Source organism: Pteronotus mesoamericanus, unplaced genomic scaffold (genome assembly GCF_021234165.1).
Source record: "Pteronotus mesoamericanus isolate MK-2021 breed Mesoamerican mustached bat unplaced genomic scaffold, CSHL_Meso_final contig_726, whole genome shotgun sequence".
Taxonomy (NCBI): Eukaryota; Metazoa; Chordata; class Mammalia; order Chiroptera; family Mormoopidae; genus Pteronotus; species Pteronotus mesoamericanus.
Genome location: NW_026555243.1, coordinates 672,730 through 692,628, shown reverse-complemented (window position 1 = coordinate 692,628; position 19,899 = coordinate 672,730). Strand labels below are relative to the sequence as shown.

The following is a 19,899-nucleotide window of genomic DNA, read 5'->3' as shown; positions in this document are numbered from 1 at the left end:
TCCTGTCGCATTGATTGGCACGAGGGCTGGTGCCTAAGTGGGAGTGACACTAAAACAGAAGAGGCACTAGGAAGGGCCCATCTCCAGACTCTCAGGCCTCGTTCATTATCTTTGCTGTATCTTGTATTTGTATGTGCTGTCTTTTGTGGACACTGACATCTTGTCTCGCCAGAGGTGTTGTGTATGTCTTTCAGAGATGCGGTATGGTCTCTTATTCATGTTTGTTAACTAACCCAAACAACCCTCCGACTGTCTTGAAATGACTAGTGAAATGGAACCGCTGCATCACTAGTTTAAGGTTTTTCTCTGCAGGGAAAGCCATATACCCCTTCTGTGTCACTTCTAAGTTCTGACATCTAAGGAACTGGTTGTGCCCTGCACCCGTAAATTGTACACAAAGAATGTATTACCTCTCTGGGCCATGCTGAGTTTTAGCAGCAGGCACAGCAGATGATACTGCTCTCAGCAGGAACAGGCCAGGTTCCTGCAGCAGGTGTTCTCCATTTGGAAAGTCTCATTTGCTTCACAGGCTCCGGTGGGCCTGCTTGATACTTGTTCAAGTCATTTGGTCTATATGTGGCTGATGCATACACAGAAATTATCTGTATTGCTACAGAGTCCTGAAGTTAGAAAGTTAGCAGCATCTGGGTTTTTTGTATTGAGTATGTTAGTTTCCTATGGTTGCCATAACAAATTACCCCAAATATAGGGTGGCTTTAAAACAACACAACTTAATTCTCTTGTAACTCTGGAGGTCAGTAGCCTAAAAATGGGTATTAAGAGGCTAAAATGAAGGTGTTGACAGGACTGTGTTCTATAGGTATAGGACAGAATCTGTCCCTGCCTCCTCTAGCCTCTCTAGAGGCTTCCCACCTTCCTTGCCTTAGTCTCATCATTCTAACCCCTGGCTTCTGTTGTCACATTTTCCTCTGACCCTCCCACATTCTTTCACTAACCAGGACCCTCAGGAACATGGGGCCAGCCTAGATAATTTAGGTATCTCCTCATCTCAAGAGTTTTCATTTAATCCCATCTGCAAAGTCCCTTTTGCCATAGAAGGTACCCATTCATAAGCTCCACGGAAAAATCTTTGAGGGAGGCATGATTCTGTCACGACGGGGACAAAGAAGTACCATGCCATGGTGGAATGGACTCTCTACAGTGTTCTGTGTAGAAACATAAATGGGAATTCATCACTTTTCTATTCACGCCCCCCCGCCCCCCATGTTACTTGTTGTTCTAAGAGAAAGACCAAAGTCCTTCTGGTGGCCTGTGAGGTCTTATCTGGACACCCTTCTGACCTTGCCCCCCTCCACCCCCCTCTGCTGTGTCCGTCCAGCTACATTGGCCTCCTTGCTGCTCCCCCTGCAGCTCTCAGACTTTTCCCGCCTTGAGCTTTCCGCCTTCCCTTCCTGGACCCATCTGTCCTGGCTCTTCCTCTCAGATCTCAGCTCAAATGTCATCCTCACAGAGAGGGCCCACCTCTCTACCCTCCCTGAATATCCTTCTCTCCACCCGCAACAGTGATCACTTCCAGCTATTGCATATACTGTCTGAATTTATTTGCTTCATTTATTCCAGCCTACCTGTTTCCCAGATAAGAATTTACTCTCCCTGAGACCACCCACAGGGTCAGTCTTGCCTACTGCTGGTCCCCCAGCTCTGAGCTCCCTGTCCAGCCACTTTATAGGTGCCCAGCACAGCCCACCAAGACTGGCCAGAGCAGAGCAGGCAGAGAGGGGGCAGGCAGTCCTTCCCGCCTGGACAGTCTGGAAAAGGCGGGAAAGGAGGCGGGGGAAACCCAGCAAACAAGCCCCGTGGGGGGGTAGAGTGGGAGCTGACACGCCCTGACACTGGGAAGTGGGGCTGGGGGCGATCAGGCTGGCCACCTTAGTGCAGACAGTCTGGAGGCCCTCCACATTCTCCCGCAGTGTTCAGAGTTGATTCGGCCTTCCTTGCCCCAGGTCGATGCGCGCCAGGCCGGGGTGGGAGCCGGTGCTTCAGGAAACGAACTTAGTAGGTCTGGGGGTCTCTACTCTGGGTGTCCGTAAGGCTCCTGAGGGCACGCATGGTGGTGGGGGAACCCAGGTCTCACCGCTGGGCCCTCTGGGCTGCATGCCGGGCGCACCCAGCAGACCGCGCAGGGGGTGGGCGGGACCGTGGCCCGCTGAGGGAAGAAGGGTGGATTGAGGCGGGGAGCGCCCCCCACCCTCCTTTCTTGCTTTTCGCGCCACCGAGGCGGCCAATCACCACGCAGGCGCTTTCCGCCCCCGGCGTGGCCTTCCCGCGGTCCCGCAACTCCCAAACGCCGAGTTTTCGCGGGGAAAAATTAGAGCAGCTGGCAGCGCGGCGGGCGGTTGGCAGGCTGGGCGCTCCGAGTCGCACGCACGTCCGCGCAGGGGCCGGGCCACGCACGGGCTCCATCGCCACGGGGCGGGCCAGGCGCGCAGGCAGGCGAGTAGTTGGGGTGGGCCGGAGAAGTGAGCGGCTGGGGTATTGGGGTGCCAGCCCGGGCTGGGGGTGGAGGGAAATGGAGCACCAGACGCTTAGACTTTGCAAAACTTTCTGGGGTGGCGAGAGACGCTCGGCCAGCACCGGTGCCCGCGTGCTCCGTGCTGGGGCTACCCCGGCACGGCTTCTCGGCATCCGCCTCAGTCCCGCTTCGGACCCGGGGAGTCGCCCTCGGAATCCCGGACTTGAGCAGAGGCGAGAGGAACACCACCGAGCCCCGCGGTGGTCGCGCCGGCTGGGTGGGGAGGGCTGGCAGAGCCGGGGGAGATGAGCTCCGCGCCTGCGCGGCGGGCGCCCCCGCGATCCAACTGTCGCGCCCGAACCTGGACTTCGCGCGCCCTTTAGTTCCCGGGCACAACTGGGCCAATGGAGAGTGAGAGGGGCGGAGCGGCTTAGTGTGGCAGAGCCAATGAGCGAGGCGTATCAAGTGAAGGGGGCGGAACTTGGCGCGAGGGGCCCCGCCGTCGGTCCCGTTGGTGGGGGTGGGCGTGGGCTCTCTGGCGTGGCCCACGCAGGCGGGAGGGAGGCCAAGAGGGTCTTGGAGGACCTCCGGAGAACGAGAGCCGGCGCGCGGGGCAGTAGTGAGGCCGAGGTGAGTTGCGCGGCGCGCGCGGGGGTGGCCGGGACAGGGCGGCCGGTTGCCATGGCCACCGCGGGGCAGGCCGCGTCGCGCACGCGCGCGGGGGGTACGGGGCCGCGGGCACCGAGGGTCGGGGGGCTTACGTGTCTCCAGTGGGGTTCTCCCCCTTTGATTGCACTTAGTTGAGTTTCCAAGGACTTTTCAAGTTCCGACCCGCGCCGGACTTTTGGGTTTCTCTCGTGTCAGTATTCAGTGAATGAATGAATGAAAGGATGTACGAATGAATGAAAAAACTCGACTCCTCGTTTGGCTGTGTCTTTCCCTCTCTGGACGGTGGTGTTTTTTTCTCTAAAGTGGGGTGTGTGTGTGGGTTGGACTGAGTGGTACAAGATGCCGTTTGCCTTCCCCTAATTTCCCCTTCCTCCTAAACTCTACACCGGTGTTAGTCATTATGAATTAAGTCCCTACTTTACTCTGCCAGGCCGTGGGCCCACTCAGGCAATCTGTGGGGACTAGGGAGCTAGGAGAGCGTTCAGGGAGTTTCCTGGGGTCCACAGACTGGACAAAGCAAGGGTGACCCAAGTATGGCAAGGTCTGGCGGTGGCAGCGGCAGCGGCAGCACTGATTGAGGGATCCACTCTGCTCTCTCAGCACCGGCAGGCACCATGTGGATCCAGGTTCGCACCATGGATGGGAAGGTGGCCCACACTGTGGACTCACTCTCCAGGCTGACCAAGGTGGAATTGTTGAGGAAGAAGATCCAGGAGCTGTTCCACGTGGAGCCAGGCCTGCAGAGGCTTTTCTACAGGGGCAAGCAGGTAAACCCGCCCTTCAGGCTGCTCAACATCCAGCACCTTTGTTCTTGTCTCGTCCAGGCTTTGCTTGTCGGCGGCCACCAGCTCATACAACCTCCCCCCTCATCCGGTCCCGCTTCATGTCTCCACAGAAAACTCAAATGCCTGAGCCAGGAACAAAGGCTTGACTCACAGATTGACACACTGGGCAGGCAGCTGGCACTCAAGTCTGTAGCATTTAGGCTCTTAAACTTCCTTTTTATCTTATTGTTTTTGAAACTCCTCTCAAAGTAATTTCTAGAAAAAGAAGTTGGAGGTGGCTGACTGAGGGCTGATGAATTTCAAGGAAGAGCCTAGAATCTACTCAAACACTAGGACATAAGGGACCGGATTCTTTGAAACACAGTGGTGAGCCATGGCCTGCACCAATTAGGGTTTGACCCCACAGGGAGTGTTTTCTAGAAATTTGAGTCAGCTTATTCAGAGGCAGGAGATGGTGCTTGCAAATCAGGAATTTCTGCCACTCTGGGCCTGCTCTTGGTGGGGCTGCCTGTGAGCAGGGGCTGGTTCTTTCCACAGGGGGTTGGGTGGGGGGGCGGGGTTGTGGCCTCGCTCCTCTGTCTCCTTTCTTTGTGCTTTCTCCTCAGCCCCTTGTGGCATTTAAAATGGCCACCCTTGCTTTAGTGGCTGCCCACAATGGGGACACTTTCTCCAGTGGCACTGGGGGAGGTTTCCAGTTTTGAAGTTGTCTTTGGAGGGAGATGGTGAGATGTACTGTGAGGGAGATTTCCCTGAGTGGGAGAAGATGGTACAACGAAATATTGCTGAGGCCGTCCTAGAGTTGGGTGGTCTGTAGGGACAGTGTTGTAGAGATTGTACTGGATTAAAAGTCTTTAATGGGGCTGTGCGCGCGACTTTGTTTGTCGCATTTTGAACTGGATCCTGCTGCCATCTGGTGTCTAGATTGAAAAATAAACGCTCTGCGCCTGGGCATGATTTTTGGGGGCTGGGAGGATCTTGAGTGCTTACTTGAAATGAGACCTGATGATTAATTTCTTGGGCTTGCCCTGCCTAGGCAGACCTTTAGCCTCCTTCCTGTGAGAGAGAGGATGACTTGAATGTCTTAAGAATGAGTTAACCCAACCCCGCCTGGGGAGGGGAAGCCAATCCCGCAATCTTGGGGCTTTGACTGCAATTGCATGAGTGTTGAGAAAAGGCACGGCTGTGAGTGGAGCTCTGCTGGGCTGCGGTCTCCCACCCATTCCAACGGTGGCTCATTTTTGTGGCATCCACACTGGTTCTGGTTTGCCATTCCGTCTATTTGTTCAGCAGAGGTCCTTCCATAGTTTCTGAAAACTCCTTGCATATGCCTGCTAAACAGTTCATGGCATGTTGCAGAGGCAGATTGGATCGAGTCCCCTCAAGTTTGCATGTATTTTTGATTGCATGTTGTATGCCAGACACTGTGTGTTTTAATTTTCACATTTCAAACATGCAGAAAAGTTGAAAGAACTACAAACACATAAACCTCTACCCCTAGATTTTACCACTGATACTTTGTGTAGTCACTTTATCACACAGCTCTCTGTTGCTCTATCTGTCTACCAATTTGTCTTACTTTTTGGGATGCATTTCAGATTAAGCTGCAGTCACTAGTTCACGTCACCTTTAGACACTAAGCGTGCCTGTCATTAATTAGAGTTCACTATTTGTGTTTCTCATTGCTTTTTTAGATAAGGTTCATATATATCAAGACACATCTTAAGCAGGCCATTTGGAGTTATGACAAATGTCTACACCCATATAACCAAACCCCTATCTCTCTCTATTCGTTACATAATGTTTGATTCATTCAAAAGTCTTCTTAACATCTGTGTAAGTTACAAAGCGTGATTATGACAGCAAAACCAAGATGCGTTAGACAGCATACATTGTGCCTTTAATCTTAGGCTGTTGACGATGAGATGCAGGGCTGTTAACCTTGCCTCCTCAGTGCAGCTTTTATAATTATCAGAAGGTACCTGGGAAATGTAATTTCTGTAACTGCTGCCCATTCTCCTTCCTGGTGCCCCATTTTGCAGCTTTGTGAGGGAGCGTGTAGTTTTCTGGGTAAGGAAGCCAGGTCTCAGAGCCTGATGCAATTTCCCCAAGGTTGCCTGGCCAGGAACTGGCCTGGTCATAGGAAGTGTGGACATTGAACAGGAGGGTGGGTGACAAAGGCACAAAAGCAGCAGCTTGAAGCAAGTAAAGTCTGCAAACAGACTGGAATAATAGCGTTATAGAGCAGTACAGTTTCCAGTGGGTGCGAGAGAGCTGTTGGGTTTTTAGAATGTTCTAGAGAGTCTATACAGTCTTTTGTATTCTTTTTAAAGGAAATATGGCATAGCAATTCAAGTTCTGCCGTGAGGTTGACTGAGACCGTAAAGCAGAACATAGCTGAGTCTTCAGGATATGGGAGGGTTTTGTGGCAGCTTATTTAGGCTGAATAGGTTGGCGGTTATGTCGCTCAATTGGCGGAAATACAGGGAGCATAGGGGGAAGCGACTTTGGTGGTAGGCTTTGCCTGGGCAGGGATAGACATCTGGCACTTGTTTTTTGGCTGTCCGTAAAAATAACAGTAGCTGTCATTTGTGGCATAGCCTTGAACAGGCTCAGGTACAATGCTTTCTTTGCACTTTACGTAATCTTCCCAAGCTTCCTGGCCAAGTGGCTTGACCATTGATTCTGTTCAGATGGGGCTAATTTTGTGAACCTACCACACCTGTGGCCTGGTAAGAATTCAGGAGGTAATAGATGTGAAGGAATGAGCCCCATGCCTGGCTTATGATAAAGGTGCAGTAAATCAACTCAGAGTTTGTCCCCCTGGGCACTCCTGACACGGGGGGCCAGGTCATTCTCTGCGGGGGGCTGACCTGGGTACTGAGGTGTTGAGCAGCATCCCTGGCCCCAACCCACTCAGTGCAAGGAGCACCCCCAAGTTGTGACAACCACAAGTGTCCCCAGCATTACCAAGTATCCCCTTGGGGACAGAATCAGCCCCCAGCAGAGAACTACTAATTTTGTAGGTAACTTAGGAGAATAGCTAAATTGGCCTTGCTAGGCTCAAAGGCTTTGTTAAGGGCAGAGGCTCCGAAAGATCAGTTGAAATGATATCCAGGGAATAGCCTTGAGAGAGTTGTTTATGTCACAGTGACCCACCAAATATACCTGCTGTATTCGCCTTTCCAGAACTTTCTAGAAGATATCTTCCTGAAGGGCTGGGTCAGACAGCAAATAAGATAGTCCCCTCGCTGAGATGTGTCCTTAGTCTGCTTGAGGGACGGTCCCCTTTTCCCCGGAGAGCTCCCAGCTGGAGGGCATGCCCTCTAAGCCAGGGGTTAGCAGACCTTGTCTGTAAAGAGCTTGGTAATAGATGTTTGTCTCTGTGGGACTGCTTATCCCTGCCGCTGGAGCAGGAAGGCAGCCACAGATGATATGTAAACGAAAGGGCAGGGTCCAGTGAGGGCCAATACATCTTATTTATAAAATCAGGTGCAGGCCAGAGCTGTCATGCAGGCTGCAGTGTGCCAATTACCCTGTGCTTTGACCCAGCTTCCGAGTTGGTGCAACCAGGTTTTACTGTCAGAAATAGCACTGCTGTGGAATGTGCTAGAACAGGTTCCCCAGGGCACCATGACCTTTTGGTCTCAGGCGCCCTTGCCACCCTTCAAAGCAGTCAAGGATCCCAAAGAGCTGATGATGGGATTGGATCTTTCTTTTTTTGTTGTATTAGAAATTAGAATTCATGTGTGCATGTTTCCTCAGTCATCTGAACGGTGGTACCATCCTGTGTCATGTGGGCTCCTCTGTACCCCTGCGAAACTATAGGAGTGAAAATGGCACAGCATGGTAACATCACAAGAGTTTTGGCCTTACAGATCACTGAAATGTTGCTCCAGAGCATAGCCTCAGCTTTGGCCCTGCAGGGTCAAAGGGCAGTGCTCGTCTGCCACGCCCACCTTGCCCTCTCCCTGTCTGTCACTGAGCTTTGGTTCTGGTTCGTTCTGCCCGCTCCTTCCCGGGTGGGCAGTTGTGTCACCTCTGCTGTGGCTGGGATCCTGCTCCGTGTGTTCTTCTCTCGTGCCTCTCTGTTCGTCTGTCCGACCTGGACCTCAGGTTGCTGCCAAGGCCTGGAGGCCAAGGTGGGAAGGTGGGCGGGCCGGGGCTGCAACCCTTGGAAGAGGGGCAGAGTGCTTTCTCACTTCCTCCCCCAAGTTCTCTTTCCTCCTCCAGCTCGGGGTCCATCTTGGTACAAGGCACACACCCTCTTCATTACAACCCTGCAGTCAAGTTTATGTCTCCTCTACCTTTTACCCAAATTGCCACCTCTTAAGTCAACCAGAGAACCAACACATGCTGCACCTGGTGGCATTTATTTCCTTCTCCTTTGTGTTTTGGGGCAGCACTCAGCACCCTGAAAAGTATCCCCAGAAAATGTCATGAGGGGCAGAAAGTGGGCAGAAGCAATAGGCATGGTGAGCTTTTAACACTAGTTTCCAGAAGGAACTGGGTTCTTAATTGTTAAATATCATATATGTGTTTATTTCGATTTACACAATGCCCATGGCATAAAATTCCAAATGTCCAGGAAGCATACTTGCATTAAAAGAGAGAGATATAAATTTCATAGGCAGTTTTGACCTGAATCTGTAGTACAGGGTTTTTTACCCAAAACCACAGGTAGTCAGTCAGTCCTCCATATTCGCAAGTTTTGTATCCACAGATTTGACCAACCGCAGAACAAAAATATTCGGAGGGGGGAATCCCAAAAAGTTCCAAAGAGCAAAACTTGAATTTGCCATGTGCCAAGCACTATGCTGAATCCATGTGAATGCAGGGATGTGTCGGCGCACCCTGCTGTGGCCTGTACGCAAATTATAGGTTACGTGCAAATATGCCATTTTACATGTGGGACTTCAGCACCCGATGATTTGAGTGTCCTTGGAGGTTCAGAACCCAATCCCCTGCAGATAATATAGGTACTACTACTTATTTTACTACAGGCAATTTAAGGGAAATTTTAGTTATACAGGATTTTAACTTTAGGCTTAATTTTAACGTTAGACCCTCTAATGTAAGGTGCTGCTTACTTGTCATTCAGTTTTTATAGCTCTTATTAACGCTGTTAGCCTTGGTTGGAATTTCAGGATCTCGATAACAAGCCCAAACCTTAGACTGTTCGGCCACCTCACGCAGGCACATTGGCATGAGGCAGGCCTGGGCCCAGCCTCTCTCTCTTGCGGTTCCTGCGTGTTTCTGGTCAGCTTTGGGGAAGCAGGTTGTGGGGAGAGGGGCACGCAGTACACCTCACCATAGCAGACAGTTGTGCAAGTTTCTTCCTGCTGACTGCAGGACCCTTCTGGAAAGTTCCAGAGGTGACCTCTGGACGCCGCTGGATTGGCTTGTGAATTATGTCCTGGAGGTGGAACTTGATGCCAGCCTGACCCAGCCTGAGTGCCCCCTTTGCTGCCTACGTCCTGCCGTTTGTGCCTCTGTCCACACCCTTGCCAAGGGCAGGCACTTGGCCTCCCAACCTGTTGTGGAAGTGAGGGACCAGGTCAGGCATGGTGGGAGATGTTGTCAGTAGGAAAATACCACAAGGAAGGGGTGGTGTGGATGCTGAACCCAAATCAAAGATCCCCCCTGCCTCTACGTGACCCTTCCTTTCCGCTGTGCTCTGTGCCTCCAGGGGGTCCCTCTGATGCATTCTGCCTCCTTTCTTATCTCTCCCACCTTGGCCTCTCTTCTCTCCAGCTCGCCCTCTGACCAGTGTTCTTTGTGAAACAAATCTGACCGTGTGCTCCCTTCTGGCTTGGCTTTGCCACTGCCTCTCCATTGTCCGGGTGGCTGGGTTATTTCCCATCCTCTGAAGTCATCCTCCTCTCTTGATGTCAGAGACACACCTGTTTTGTTGCGTTTCACTGTGAAGCGGCAGTTTTGCTTGCAAATAATGCTTCTATGAATTTACCAGGTAGGAACACTGGTGCCCATATCCCTCAAACACATGTGAGGGTCTCTCTACCTTACTGGTTCTCACGTGGAGGCAACTCCCCTCAGGAGACACTTGGCATGACGAGGTGCTCGTGGCATTGTGTGTGGGCAGGGGCCAGGGATGCTGTTCATGCTCAAAGTGCCCAGGATGGCCCCTCACAGAGAATGATCAGTCGTGAATGAGAGGGTGTTTGCCTAACCATGGAGGTGCTGGGCCCCAGGGTGCGAATGTCTTGTTTGTCCACCTGGCTTGCCCTCTTCTGATTTCTCTGACACAGTTATAATAGGGATATTTGTCTCTCTCCATCTTTTTTAAAATTAATACACTTTATTTTTGAAAGCAATCTTAGTTTCTCAGCAAAATGTAAGGCAGGTTCAGAGATTTCCCATATACTCACACAACCTCCCCAATGTCAACATCAGGCACCAGAGTGGTGCATTTGTTACAGTTGATGAACCTATATCAACACATTGTAGTCACCCAGTGCCTGTAGGTTACATTAGGGTTCACTCTTGATTAACCCTAAATTCTGTGTGCTTGCACAAGTATATGATACTGTATACCCACCTTTACCGTATCACACAGAGTAGTTTCACTGCTCTAAAAATCCTCTGTGCCCCACCGATTTATTCTCTCTCCCCCCTAGGTTCCTGGAAACTACTGATCCTTTTACTGTCTTCATATTTTTGCCTTTTCCAGAATGTCATATACAGATGCTCCTCGACTTAACGATGGGTTACATCCTGATAAACTCATCCTAAGTTGAAAATACTGTCAGTCAAAAATGTATTTAGCCCTGACTGGTGAGGCTCAGTAGGTTAGGCATTGTCGGCAAGGGTGCTTGTTTGATTCCCAGTCAGGGCACATGCCTGGGTCAGGGGTCATGTCCCCAGTTGGGAGTGTGAGAGAGACAACCGTGATGGATGTTTCTCTTTCTCTCTTCCTTACCTTCTCTCTAAAAATAAATAAAATCTTTTTAAAAATGTATTTGATATACCTAACCTACGGAGCACCACAGCTTAGCCCAGCCCACCATCGCCAATGCACTTACATTAATGACCTCTGATTGGGCAGAATCCTCTCGCTGCTGCCGCTCAGCACCACGGGAGCGTATCAGACCGCTTGTCGCCAGCCTGGGACGAGATCAAATTCAGAATTCAAAGTACAGTTGTTGCTGAATGCATATTGCTTTTGCACCATTGAAAAATCCAAAAATCATTAAGTTGAACCATCGTACGTTGGAACCATGTATCCTCTTTGGACGACATTCTTTCCTTTTTTCCTTTTTTTTTAAAAAAAAATCTTTATTGAAATTAAACTCATACCATACAATTCACCCCTTTAAAGTATGTATTAACGTTCAATATTCTGCTGTATATAGCAATTTGCAACCATCACCACAGTAAATTTTAGGACATTGTCGTCACCTCCAGAGGAAACCCTGTAGCTTTTGGCTGTCACTGCCCTATTCTCCATCTTCCTCCCCCAGCCCCTGGCAACCATTTACTCACTTCCTGTCTCTGTAGATGTGCCAGTTCTGGACATTTCCCATAAATGGAATCACACACTGTGGCCTTCGTGTCCTGTCTCTCTCACTGAGCATCATGTTTTCAAGGTTCATCTACACTGGAGCGAGTGTCAGCGCTTCCTTCCTTTTCATGGCTGAGCGATACTCCAGTGTGTGCATGGACCACACTGTGTTTAGCTCTTCCATTATCCATGGACACTTGGGTTGTTTCCATCCTTATGTTACTGTAAAACATGCTGCTCTAAACATGGTGCGCAGGTTGATTTGTCTCTTCCTTTCTGTTCATGTCACCTGTAACCTGCTGACATGGCTGTCCCGTGTTGTCCTGTGTTGCATCTGAGTGTCCTTGGCTTCCCTGTGGTACTTGGGCAGCACCAGGCACCTTAGAGGCCCTCACTTTGTCTGGGTTCGCAGGTAGAGTGGGCCCTGGATGTCTAGGGGGGGTCTCAGAGGGGCCCTGGCAGCCTCTGCAGCTGCAGGCAAGTGATGATGTGTTCAGATACGTTTTTCTTGGGGAGAGGGGTCATCGTCAGATTCTCAGGTTCGAGTTGAAAGAATAACAACCACTGGACCGAAGGATGACCTTGGACCCCGGAACTTGCTTCTACTGTGACCCCCGACCCAGTGCTGTTTGCATATTAATGACAGCCAGCCCTTGGTAAACATTGGGAAGGAAAGTTGTTTTTTTTTGGCCTACGGTTTTTCTCTCTTCCTTTTTTTCTTAAGGGCATTGCTTCTGAACCAGGCTGTTCTACCCAAAGGGGACACTGGGAGTTTGGAGACATCTGTGGTGGTTTTGACTGGGGGTGCCCTTGGCATTCTGTTTGAGAGCCAGGGATGCTGCTCAACACCCTGCAGTGCTCAGGACGGCCCCCCACAGAGAATATCCAGCCCCATTGTCACAGCGCTGAGGGCACAGACCTGCCTTCGGGGCACCTGGGTAGAACACAGTGCACTCGCAGGTCCTTGCTGGGTGTTGGTGGCGTGCTGCAGGGTAGTTTCTAATAAAAGGCAACTCCTTGGCCTTTTGTGCCACTGAGATGCAGCCCAGGAGACAAAACTCCTTCACACCTGCCAAGTCACACCCAGGGGTGCGGATTGCTGAGCTTTGCTGCCCCCAGGGTCCTGTTAGCAGGTGTCTAGTGTGGACAGATTTAGCACGAAGGCGTTAATAGAGAGGGGTGGAGTTAATGGATCTGAGAAGCTGCCCTGAGTGGGTAGGATCTGAGCCAGAGCCTTACAAAAGAGACTGGTGGGTAGTTGGGGTGTGTGTCTCCTTGGGCTCACATAGGCTGGGGGGTCTTCTCCCTGGGCACTGCTGATACTGGGGCCAGATCACTGTCTGTAGGGGGGCCATCCTGGACACTGTGGGAGGTTTTGCAGCACTTCTGGCCCTACCCACCCCATTGTGACAACCATAGATGTCCCCAGACATTGCGTGCCAGTGTCCCTTGTGTGCTGAATCACCCTCAAGTGAGAATCAATGATAAAAGACCATGCTTGTTTACTGTAACAAAAATTGCAAAACGCAAAGTACTAAGAAAATCTCCCCCTGACACCTGATGTGTGTCCACCAGCACAGCAGGGTTATGCTGTGTGCTGTGTCCCAATGTATGGGACAGTGACCATATGACACTGGGAGTTCTCATTTGAGAAGATCTGGGGACCCTGGGGAAGGGGTATCACTGTGCATGCCCAAGGAAGGGACACGTTCTATCGTCCCATGATCCAAGGGCAGATTTGGTCCTTTGTGCAGCATGTTCCCATTGCCTGTTACCAGCAGACATACTGAATGTTTGATGAGTGAGACCCCTGTTTCTGTATCTCTGCAGATGGAGGATGGCCACACCCTCTTTGACTACGATGTTCGCCTGAACGACACCATCCAGCTCCTGGTCCGGCAGAGCCTTGTGCTCCCACCCAGCAGCAGCAAGGAGAGAGACTCTGAGCTTTCCGACACGGATTCCGGCTGCTGCCTGGGCCAGAGCGAGTCGGACAAGTCCTCAAATAGTGGCGAGGTGGCTGTGGAGGCGGACGGGAAGACGGGCTTAGCGGATGAGGATGTATGGGATGAGACAGAGCTGGGCCTCTACAAGGTGAGGCCCCTGCAGAAGCTTTGGGGTCAGGGGTGCTCCCTGCCTGGCCGGCCTCAGCACCCCTAGGGGCACTGCCTATGCCCCTCTGTCTCCTTTGCTTCCCCCCTGCCCAGCAGTAAGCTGATGAGGGCTGGCCAGCTCCCCTGGATCCCTGTGGCTGGGCACCCCCAGTCCTGCTGTGAAAACCTCCTGAAGTTTCTTTGGCAGAAACATATGCTCCTCCAGTTTCCTTTCTGTTCCCTGAGGCAGAATCCTGGGTCCGTGCCCGCAGGTGTCTTCTCTGTGGCCTTTGTGGCTGTGAAATTTGAGTTCACTGTCACCCTCTTAAGATCATGAAATTTTGCATAATGATCTGGATTCCTAGCTTCTCTTGAGCAACAGGCAGTTATGACCTCCCTGGGCTGATCCTGCTCCCAGGGACACCAGGGACACCTGTGGTTGTCACGACTGGGGGTGCTGCTGACATCAAGTGGGTGGGGGCCAGGGAAGCTACTCAACACCTCGCAGTGCCCAGGACGGTCCGTCACAGAGTGACCCAAGTGTCCACAGCGCCGCAGCTGAGAAACCCTTGTTCCAGGCATTTGGGTTTGCCTCCTGGGGGGGGGTGCGGGGACCCGTTCCTCAGGGTCCCCAGATCCTCTCAAATGAGAACTCCCAGGCCGAGAATCAAACCAGGCCTTTGTCAGTTTGCTGATTTTCTTTCCTGGGTTGGACGAGAAAATTTCCTTTTTCCTCACAGGTCAATGAGTACGTTGATGCTCGGGACACAAACATGGGAGCTTGGTTCGAGGCGCAGGTTGTCAGGGTGACAAGGAAGGCACCATCGCAGGATGAGCCCTGCAGCTCCACCTCCTGTTCCACATTGGAAGAAGACGTCATTTATCACGTGAAATACGATGAGTGAGTGTCATTACAGGCAGGGGCGTCTGGGGCGTTGGCCCTGTGTATATGGGGCCTGGAGTTTGGTACAGCCTTGGGGATGATGGTCAGGGTTCAAGGCCTCTACCCTCATGCTTCCAAACCACACAGGAGGCCATGCCCCGGAGGAGTAGCGACCCCTCCGCAGGACTCCTTGGGGAACTCTGATCTTTCAGTCAGAGGTGCCTCCCCCCTCCCCCCCGCCCATCTCCTGTTTTATTTTGTTCATACCACATATCACTGGTACTATATGAAACTGTCTTACATACTTGTCTCTCTCCCTCACTGGAATGCACGAGTGTTTACTGAGCACTTGCTGTGTGTCAGGCCCTGAGCTGGGCACAGGGGTCCTTGCCTACGAACACAGAGGGTGTCTGAGCAGGCTCGGGCTGCCATAACAGCAACCATGTGCTCGGCAGCTTCAGCAGCAGACATGTATTTGCTCACAGTTCTGGAAGTTGGAAGTCCAAGATCAAGGTGTTGACGAGGTTGCCTCCTGGTGAGGACTGTCTTCTTGGCTGTCTTCTCACTGTGACCTCACATGGAAAGACAGAGCTCTGGTGTCCCCTCCTCTTAGAAGGACACCAACCCCATGAGATTAGGGACACAACCATATAACCTCATTTAACTTTTAATTACCTCCCTAAACACCCCATCTCCAAATACAATCACATTGAGGGTTAGGGCTTCAGTATGTGAATTGGAGGGGGGTCCGTTTCAGTCCCTAGCAGAAGGCAGGCCTGCCTGCCTGCAGTGAGCTCCCGTTCCGGGGGCACAGGGCCTTCATCTGGTTCTCTGCAGGGGCCCGCCTGCCTACCCCAGTTTCTGGCACATTCTAAGCTTAACTGTGTGAAGATTATTAAAGTAATTGAATAATGACTCACAGTAGACCCAAGATTCCTATCCTCTTTGTGAGGGGATGCAAACGAAGGCCTGAGGGCTAAGTCTGGCTCTTGGCCTGTTTTTGTAAATGAAGCTTTATTGAAGCACATCAATGCCCATTTGTTTGCATATTGTCTGTGACTGCTTTCTTGGTGACAGCAGCACAGCTGAGTATTCATGATAGAGACCTTCTGGCTCACAAGGCCAAAAATATTTGCTCTCTGGCCCTTTACAGGAAAAGTATGGCAACCTTTGTTCTTGGTGGTTTACCAGCAAAAATAATGAACACTAGGCGATGTAGCTATGCATAATAGATTTGGGGTTGTCCCCTTACAGTTGAAGTTTAACTTTGTTTCCGATAGAAGGTTTCTTTCAGCCATATTATTTTATGCCTGTTATGAGGCCTCTGGGATATTCCTGCATGCCCGAAATAATGACTTCTGTTGTATCGTAATATCCGATGTATTGTATTTACATAAATGAAGTAATGCATTTGCTTCTGTGAAAACCATTTTTAATACGTGGATGTAGAAAAAGGTTTTTTCCCCCAAGTTTCCTTGTGTATCAGTTTCCTAGGGCTGCCATAACAGAGTACCACAGACTAGGTGGCTTACAACGACAGTTCATTCGCTTACAGTACTGGGGCCCGAAATCAAGGTGTCATCCTGACCATGACTTTTCTGAAACTCGTAGGGGGAATCCTCCCTTGCCTCTTGCAGCTTCTGGTTCTGGCCAGCAGTCCTGGGCTTGTGGCCACATTAATCTCTCTGCCTTCATGTGTCATTCTCTGTGTCTGTGACTTTTTTCCTCCATAAGGACACCAGTTATAACGGATTAAGGTAGTGTGACCTCTTAACTTAATTACATCTGCACAGATCGTAGTTCCAAATAAGGCTCCGTTCCCAGGTGCCAAGGGTTAGACCTCAAGCATATCTTTTTGGGGGACACTGATCAACCCATAATACCTTCTATAATGGAAACCTGTCTTCTGTACCTGTGTATTTTTGACACCAGCAAATGAAATCCTCGGGGAGGGGCTTTACTTGCTGCTATGATGAGAATAAGCCACATCTGTGTTGGGCGTGGCCTCCTCCTCTTCCTCACTTCTTTCTCTGAGGAGGGAAAGTGGTCTGGTCTGTCTTTGGGGTCTGAACGTGAGGTTTTTCTCCCAGCTACCCAGAGAACGGTGTGGTCCAGATGAGCTCACGGGATGTCCGGGCCCGTGCCCGACACATCCTCAAATGGCAGGAGCTGGAGGTGGGCCAGGAGGTCATGGTCAACTACAACCCCGACAACCCGAAGGATCGGGGCTTCTGGTATGATGCAGAGATCGTGCGGAAGCGTGAGACCCGGACAGCGCGGGAGCTGTATGCCAACGTCAGGCTTGGGTGAGTGACTGTCCAGCCAGCGCTTTCCGGGCACGGCCCTCAGCCTCCACCTTAGCCTCCCCTCTGGGGTTCCACTCCAGCTTCCTGCTCACCCACTGGTGATCTTTCTAAGACTGACCTCCTCAGGCCCCTTCTCGGGGTACTGTGTCTGAACCCCAGGTGATTTCAGCCTTCCTTGTTCTCCTTTATTTGCTGTTTTAGATTTGGCAAGTAGGTAATAACTTCAAGTGCGTCAAAATCCAGAAGGTCCTGAAAACCACACAGTGAATTGTTTTTCTTCTCTCTGTCCTCTGGTCACCAGCTCTCCTGTCTGGAGACATGACTGTTCCCATGACCTTCCAGGGACATTCTGTGTATTAATAAGCATAAACATACACATAGACAAGCCCACATAGGGGTGTGCTCCACACCCAGGATCAGCAGACTGCAGCCCAGGTCCAGCCCTTCGCCTCTTTTGGAAAATAAAGTTTTATTGGCTCACAGCCGTGCCCCTCTGTTTGCTGATTATCAATGGCTCCTTTTGTGTTGCAAGTGCACATTTGAGCAGTTGGGAAAGAGATGGAAAACATTTACTTTTATGGCTATTTGGAGAAAAAGTTTGCTGAGCTCAGAAAAAGTTTGCTGAGCTCTGCTCTACTTTACCTTTCTCTGTGTGTGTGTATTAAATTAATACATAACAGAAAGATTATCAGCCTAACCATTTTTAAGTGTATATTTTAGGGGCATTAAATACATTCACATTGTTGCACAGCCATCAACACTAATCCCATTTCCTGGACTTTTTCATCATCCCAGACAGTAACTATAACCAGTAAACAGTAGTGTTTAATGGATTAAACACTAACCTCCCCACCTCCCCCGCCCCGCAGCCCGACACCCACCGTCTTCTTTCTGTACCTCCTTCAGGGACCTCCTACGAGTGGAATCGCGCAGTGTTTGTCTTTTTGTGTCTGGTTTATTTCACTCAGCATAACGTCCTCAAGGTTCATCCATGCAGTAGCTTGTGTCAGACCTACCTTTTCAGTGGCTGAATAACATCCCGTGTTAAATAGTGAATATAGATGCAAATATCTGGACAACAGTGTCCCCAGCACAGATAGCAGGTGCAAAGGTTCTGGAGCAGGGTCATTTCTAGTATATTTGTGGCTCAGTGAGGAGGCCAGAGGGCTGGAGGGAGGAAGGGGTGGAGACTGGATGCCTCCATGTGCCTGGACGTTCAGGGTATGGCCTGAGTGGCGCAGAACCTGGTGTGTATTCCCTTATTACTGGCAGTCACGGGGGTTTTGAGCACAGGAGCCACACGCTTTGACCGGCGATTAAGAATCTCGGCTCTGGCAGCAGAGCAGGGAATGGACTGCAGGGGGCAGCATGGCAGCAGGGATACGGGGAGGAGGCTGTGCCAGTGATGTTACTGTGAAAAAATAACCAACTTTTTGTTTTCACTGCTTTTCTCTATTTTCTTGTTTCCGATTACACGGATTTCTGCTTTTGTCTTTTTACTTTTCTCCTTTCCTTGGATTGATTTTGATGTTCTTTTTCTAGTTTCTTGAAGTAGCAACTTAGTCTAGTGATCTGAGAAATTTCTTGTTTTCTAATATAAGCGTTTAGTGCTATAAATTCCCCCTCTAAGCACTGCCTTCCTTAACTGCTTTCCACACGTTCTATGTTATATATTTTTGTCTATTCAGTTCTCTGTTTCTTTTGTTTTCAGACTTTCTCTTTGACTCCTGACTTATTTAGAAGTGTGATGCTTAATTGCCAAATGTTTGGAGATTTTTTGGAGAAATTTATATTTTGACTTCATTATGTCCAAAGAACATATCCTATATGATTTCAGCTCTTCTAAATTTTTAAAAGGTTTTACTATTTATTTTTCAGAGAGAGGGGAAGGGAGGGAGAAAGGGAGAGAAACATCTGTCAGTTGCCTCTTGCACGCCCCCAACCAGGGACCTGGCTGGCAACCCAGGCGTGTGCCCTGACCAGGAACTGAACCAATGACCTTTTGGTTTGCAGGACAACACCCAACCCACTGAGTCACACCAGTCGGGGCTCAGTTCTAAATTTCTTTATGTTTATTTTATGACCCAGAATAGGGTCTAGCTTGGTCAATATGCCATAGCTGTTTGGGGGAAAAAAATTAAGTATTTTCTGTTGTTGGGTAGAATATCCTCTATATCAGTTAGATTGTATTGGTTGAGTGTGTTCACATCTTCTCATTCTTTCTGGGTTTCTGTCTAGTACTTCTGTCAGTTGATGAGGGGCTGTCCAAGATCTTAGCCCTAACCGTGGATTTGTCTATTTTTCCTTTGAGCTTCATGATTAAGGGACTGTTGTTTGGTGTGTACACATTTAGAATAGTTATGTCTTCCTGGTCGATAGGTCTTTTTATCACTATGTGACGTCCTTCTTTGTTTCTAGTAATTTTCTTCGCTCTGAAGTCTACCTTATCTGAGGGGTGGTGTCATGTGTGCGTGTGTATTGTAAATATACCTGCTTTTTTTTAAAAGTTAATGTTTGCAAGATGTATCCTTTGTTTTATCCTTTTACTTTCAACCTGTGTATTTGGATTTGAAGTGAGTTTCTTGTAAACAGCATATAATTGAGTCATTTTTTCATCTACTTTATAAGTCTTTGCAACTTAGTTTTCATATTTAGACTATTTACATTTAAAATAATTGATGGTGGCCCTGGCCGGGAAGCTCAGTCAGTTAGAGTATCATCTGATATGTGAAGGTTGTGGGTTCAAATCCCTGGTAGGGCACATGCAAGAATCACCCAGTGAATGTATAAACAAGTGGGACAACAAATTGATAGTTTTCTCTCTCAAAATCAATTTTAATAGAAAATTAATTATTTGTATGTTAGTGGTTACGCCTATCATTTTATTTTTTTAATGTCTTTTGTTTCTGTTTTTCTTTCTCTGTCTTTCCTGCGGGTTACTTAAATATTTTTTAGGATTCTGTCTTGATTTATTTTCGTCTTTGGAGTGTGTTGCTTTGCGTAGTTTTTTAGTGGTTTTTCTGAATTTTACTATATAAACATGTGACATACTGGTGTCACTTTTTTCCCCCTCCATTTGCCTCTTGTTCACCCAGACTGGTGTCACTTTTGTCCTTTGAGTGAAGTGTGCAAATCTTCTATTTAGGTTCTTTTATGGTCACTTATTTTTTA

The 19,899-nt window shown here is 49.7% G+C and overlaps 1 protein-coding gene across 1 annotated transcript in view; it reads left to right on the top strand.

The window, feature by feature from the left end:
• The first annotated feature begins 3,756 nt into the window (after positions 1-3,756).
• Positions 3,757-19,899, top strand: part of LOC129078188 (E3 ubiquitin-protein ligase UHRF1) — a 32,484-nt gene continuing 16,341 nt past the window's right edge. Inside the window, exons 1-4 of the mRNA XM_054582884.1 lie at positions 3,757-3,909; positions 13,277-13,540; positions 14,280-14,440; positions 16,513-16,728. Of these exons, the coding sequence (XP_054438859.1) occupies positions 3,757-3,909; positions 13,277-13,540; positions 14,280-14,440; positions 16,513-16,728 (794 nt within the window). The remainder of the gene's footprint in view (positions 3,910-13,276; positions 13,541-14,279; positions 14,441-16,512; positions 16,729-19,899) is intronic.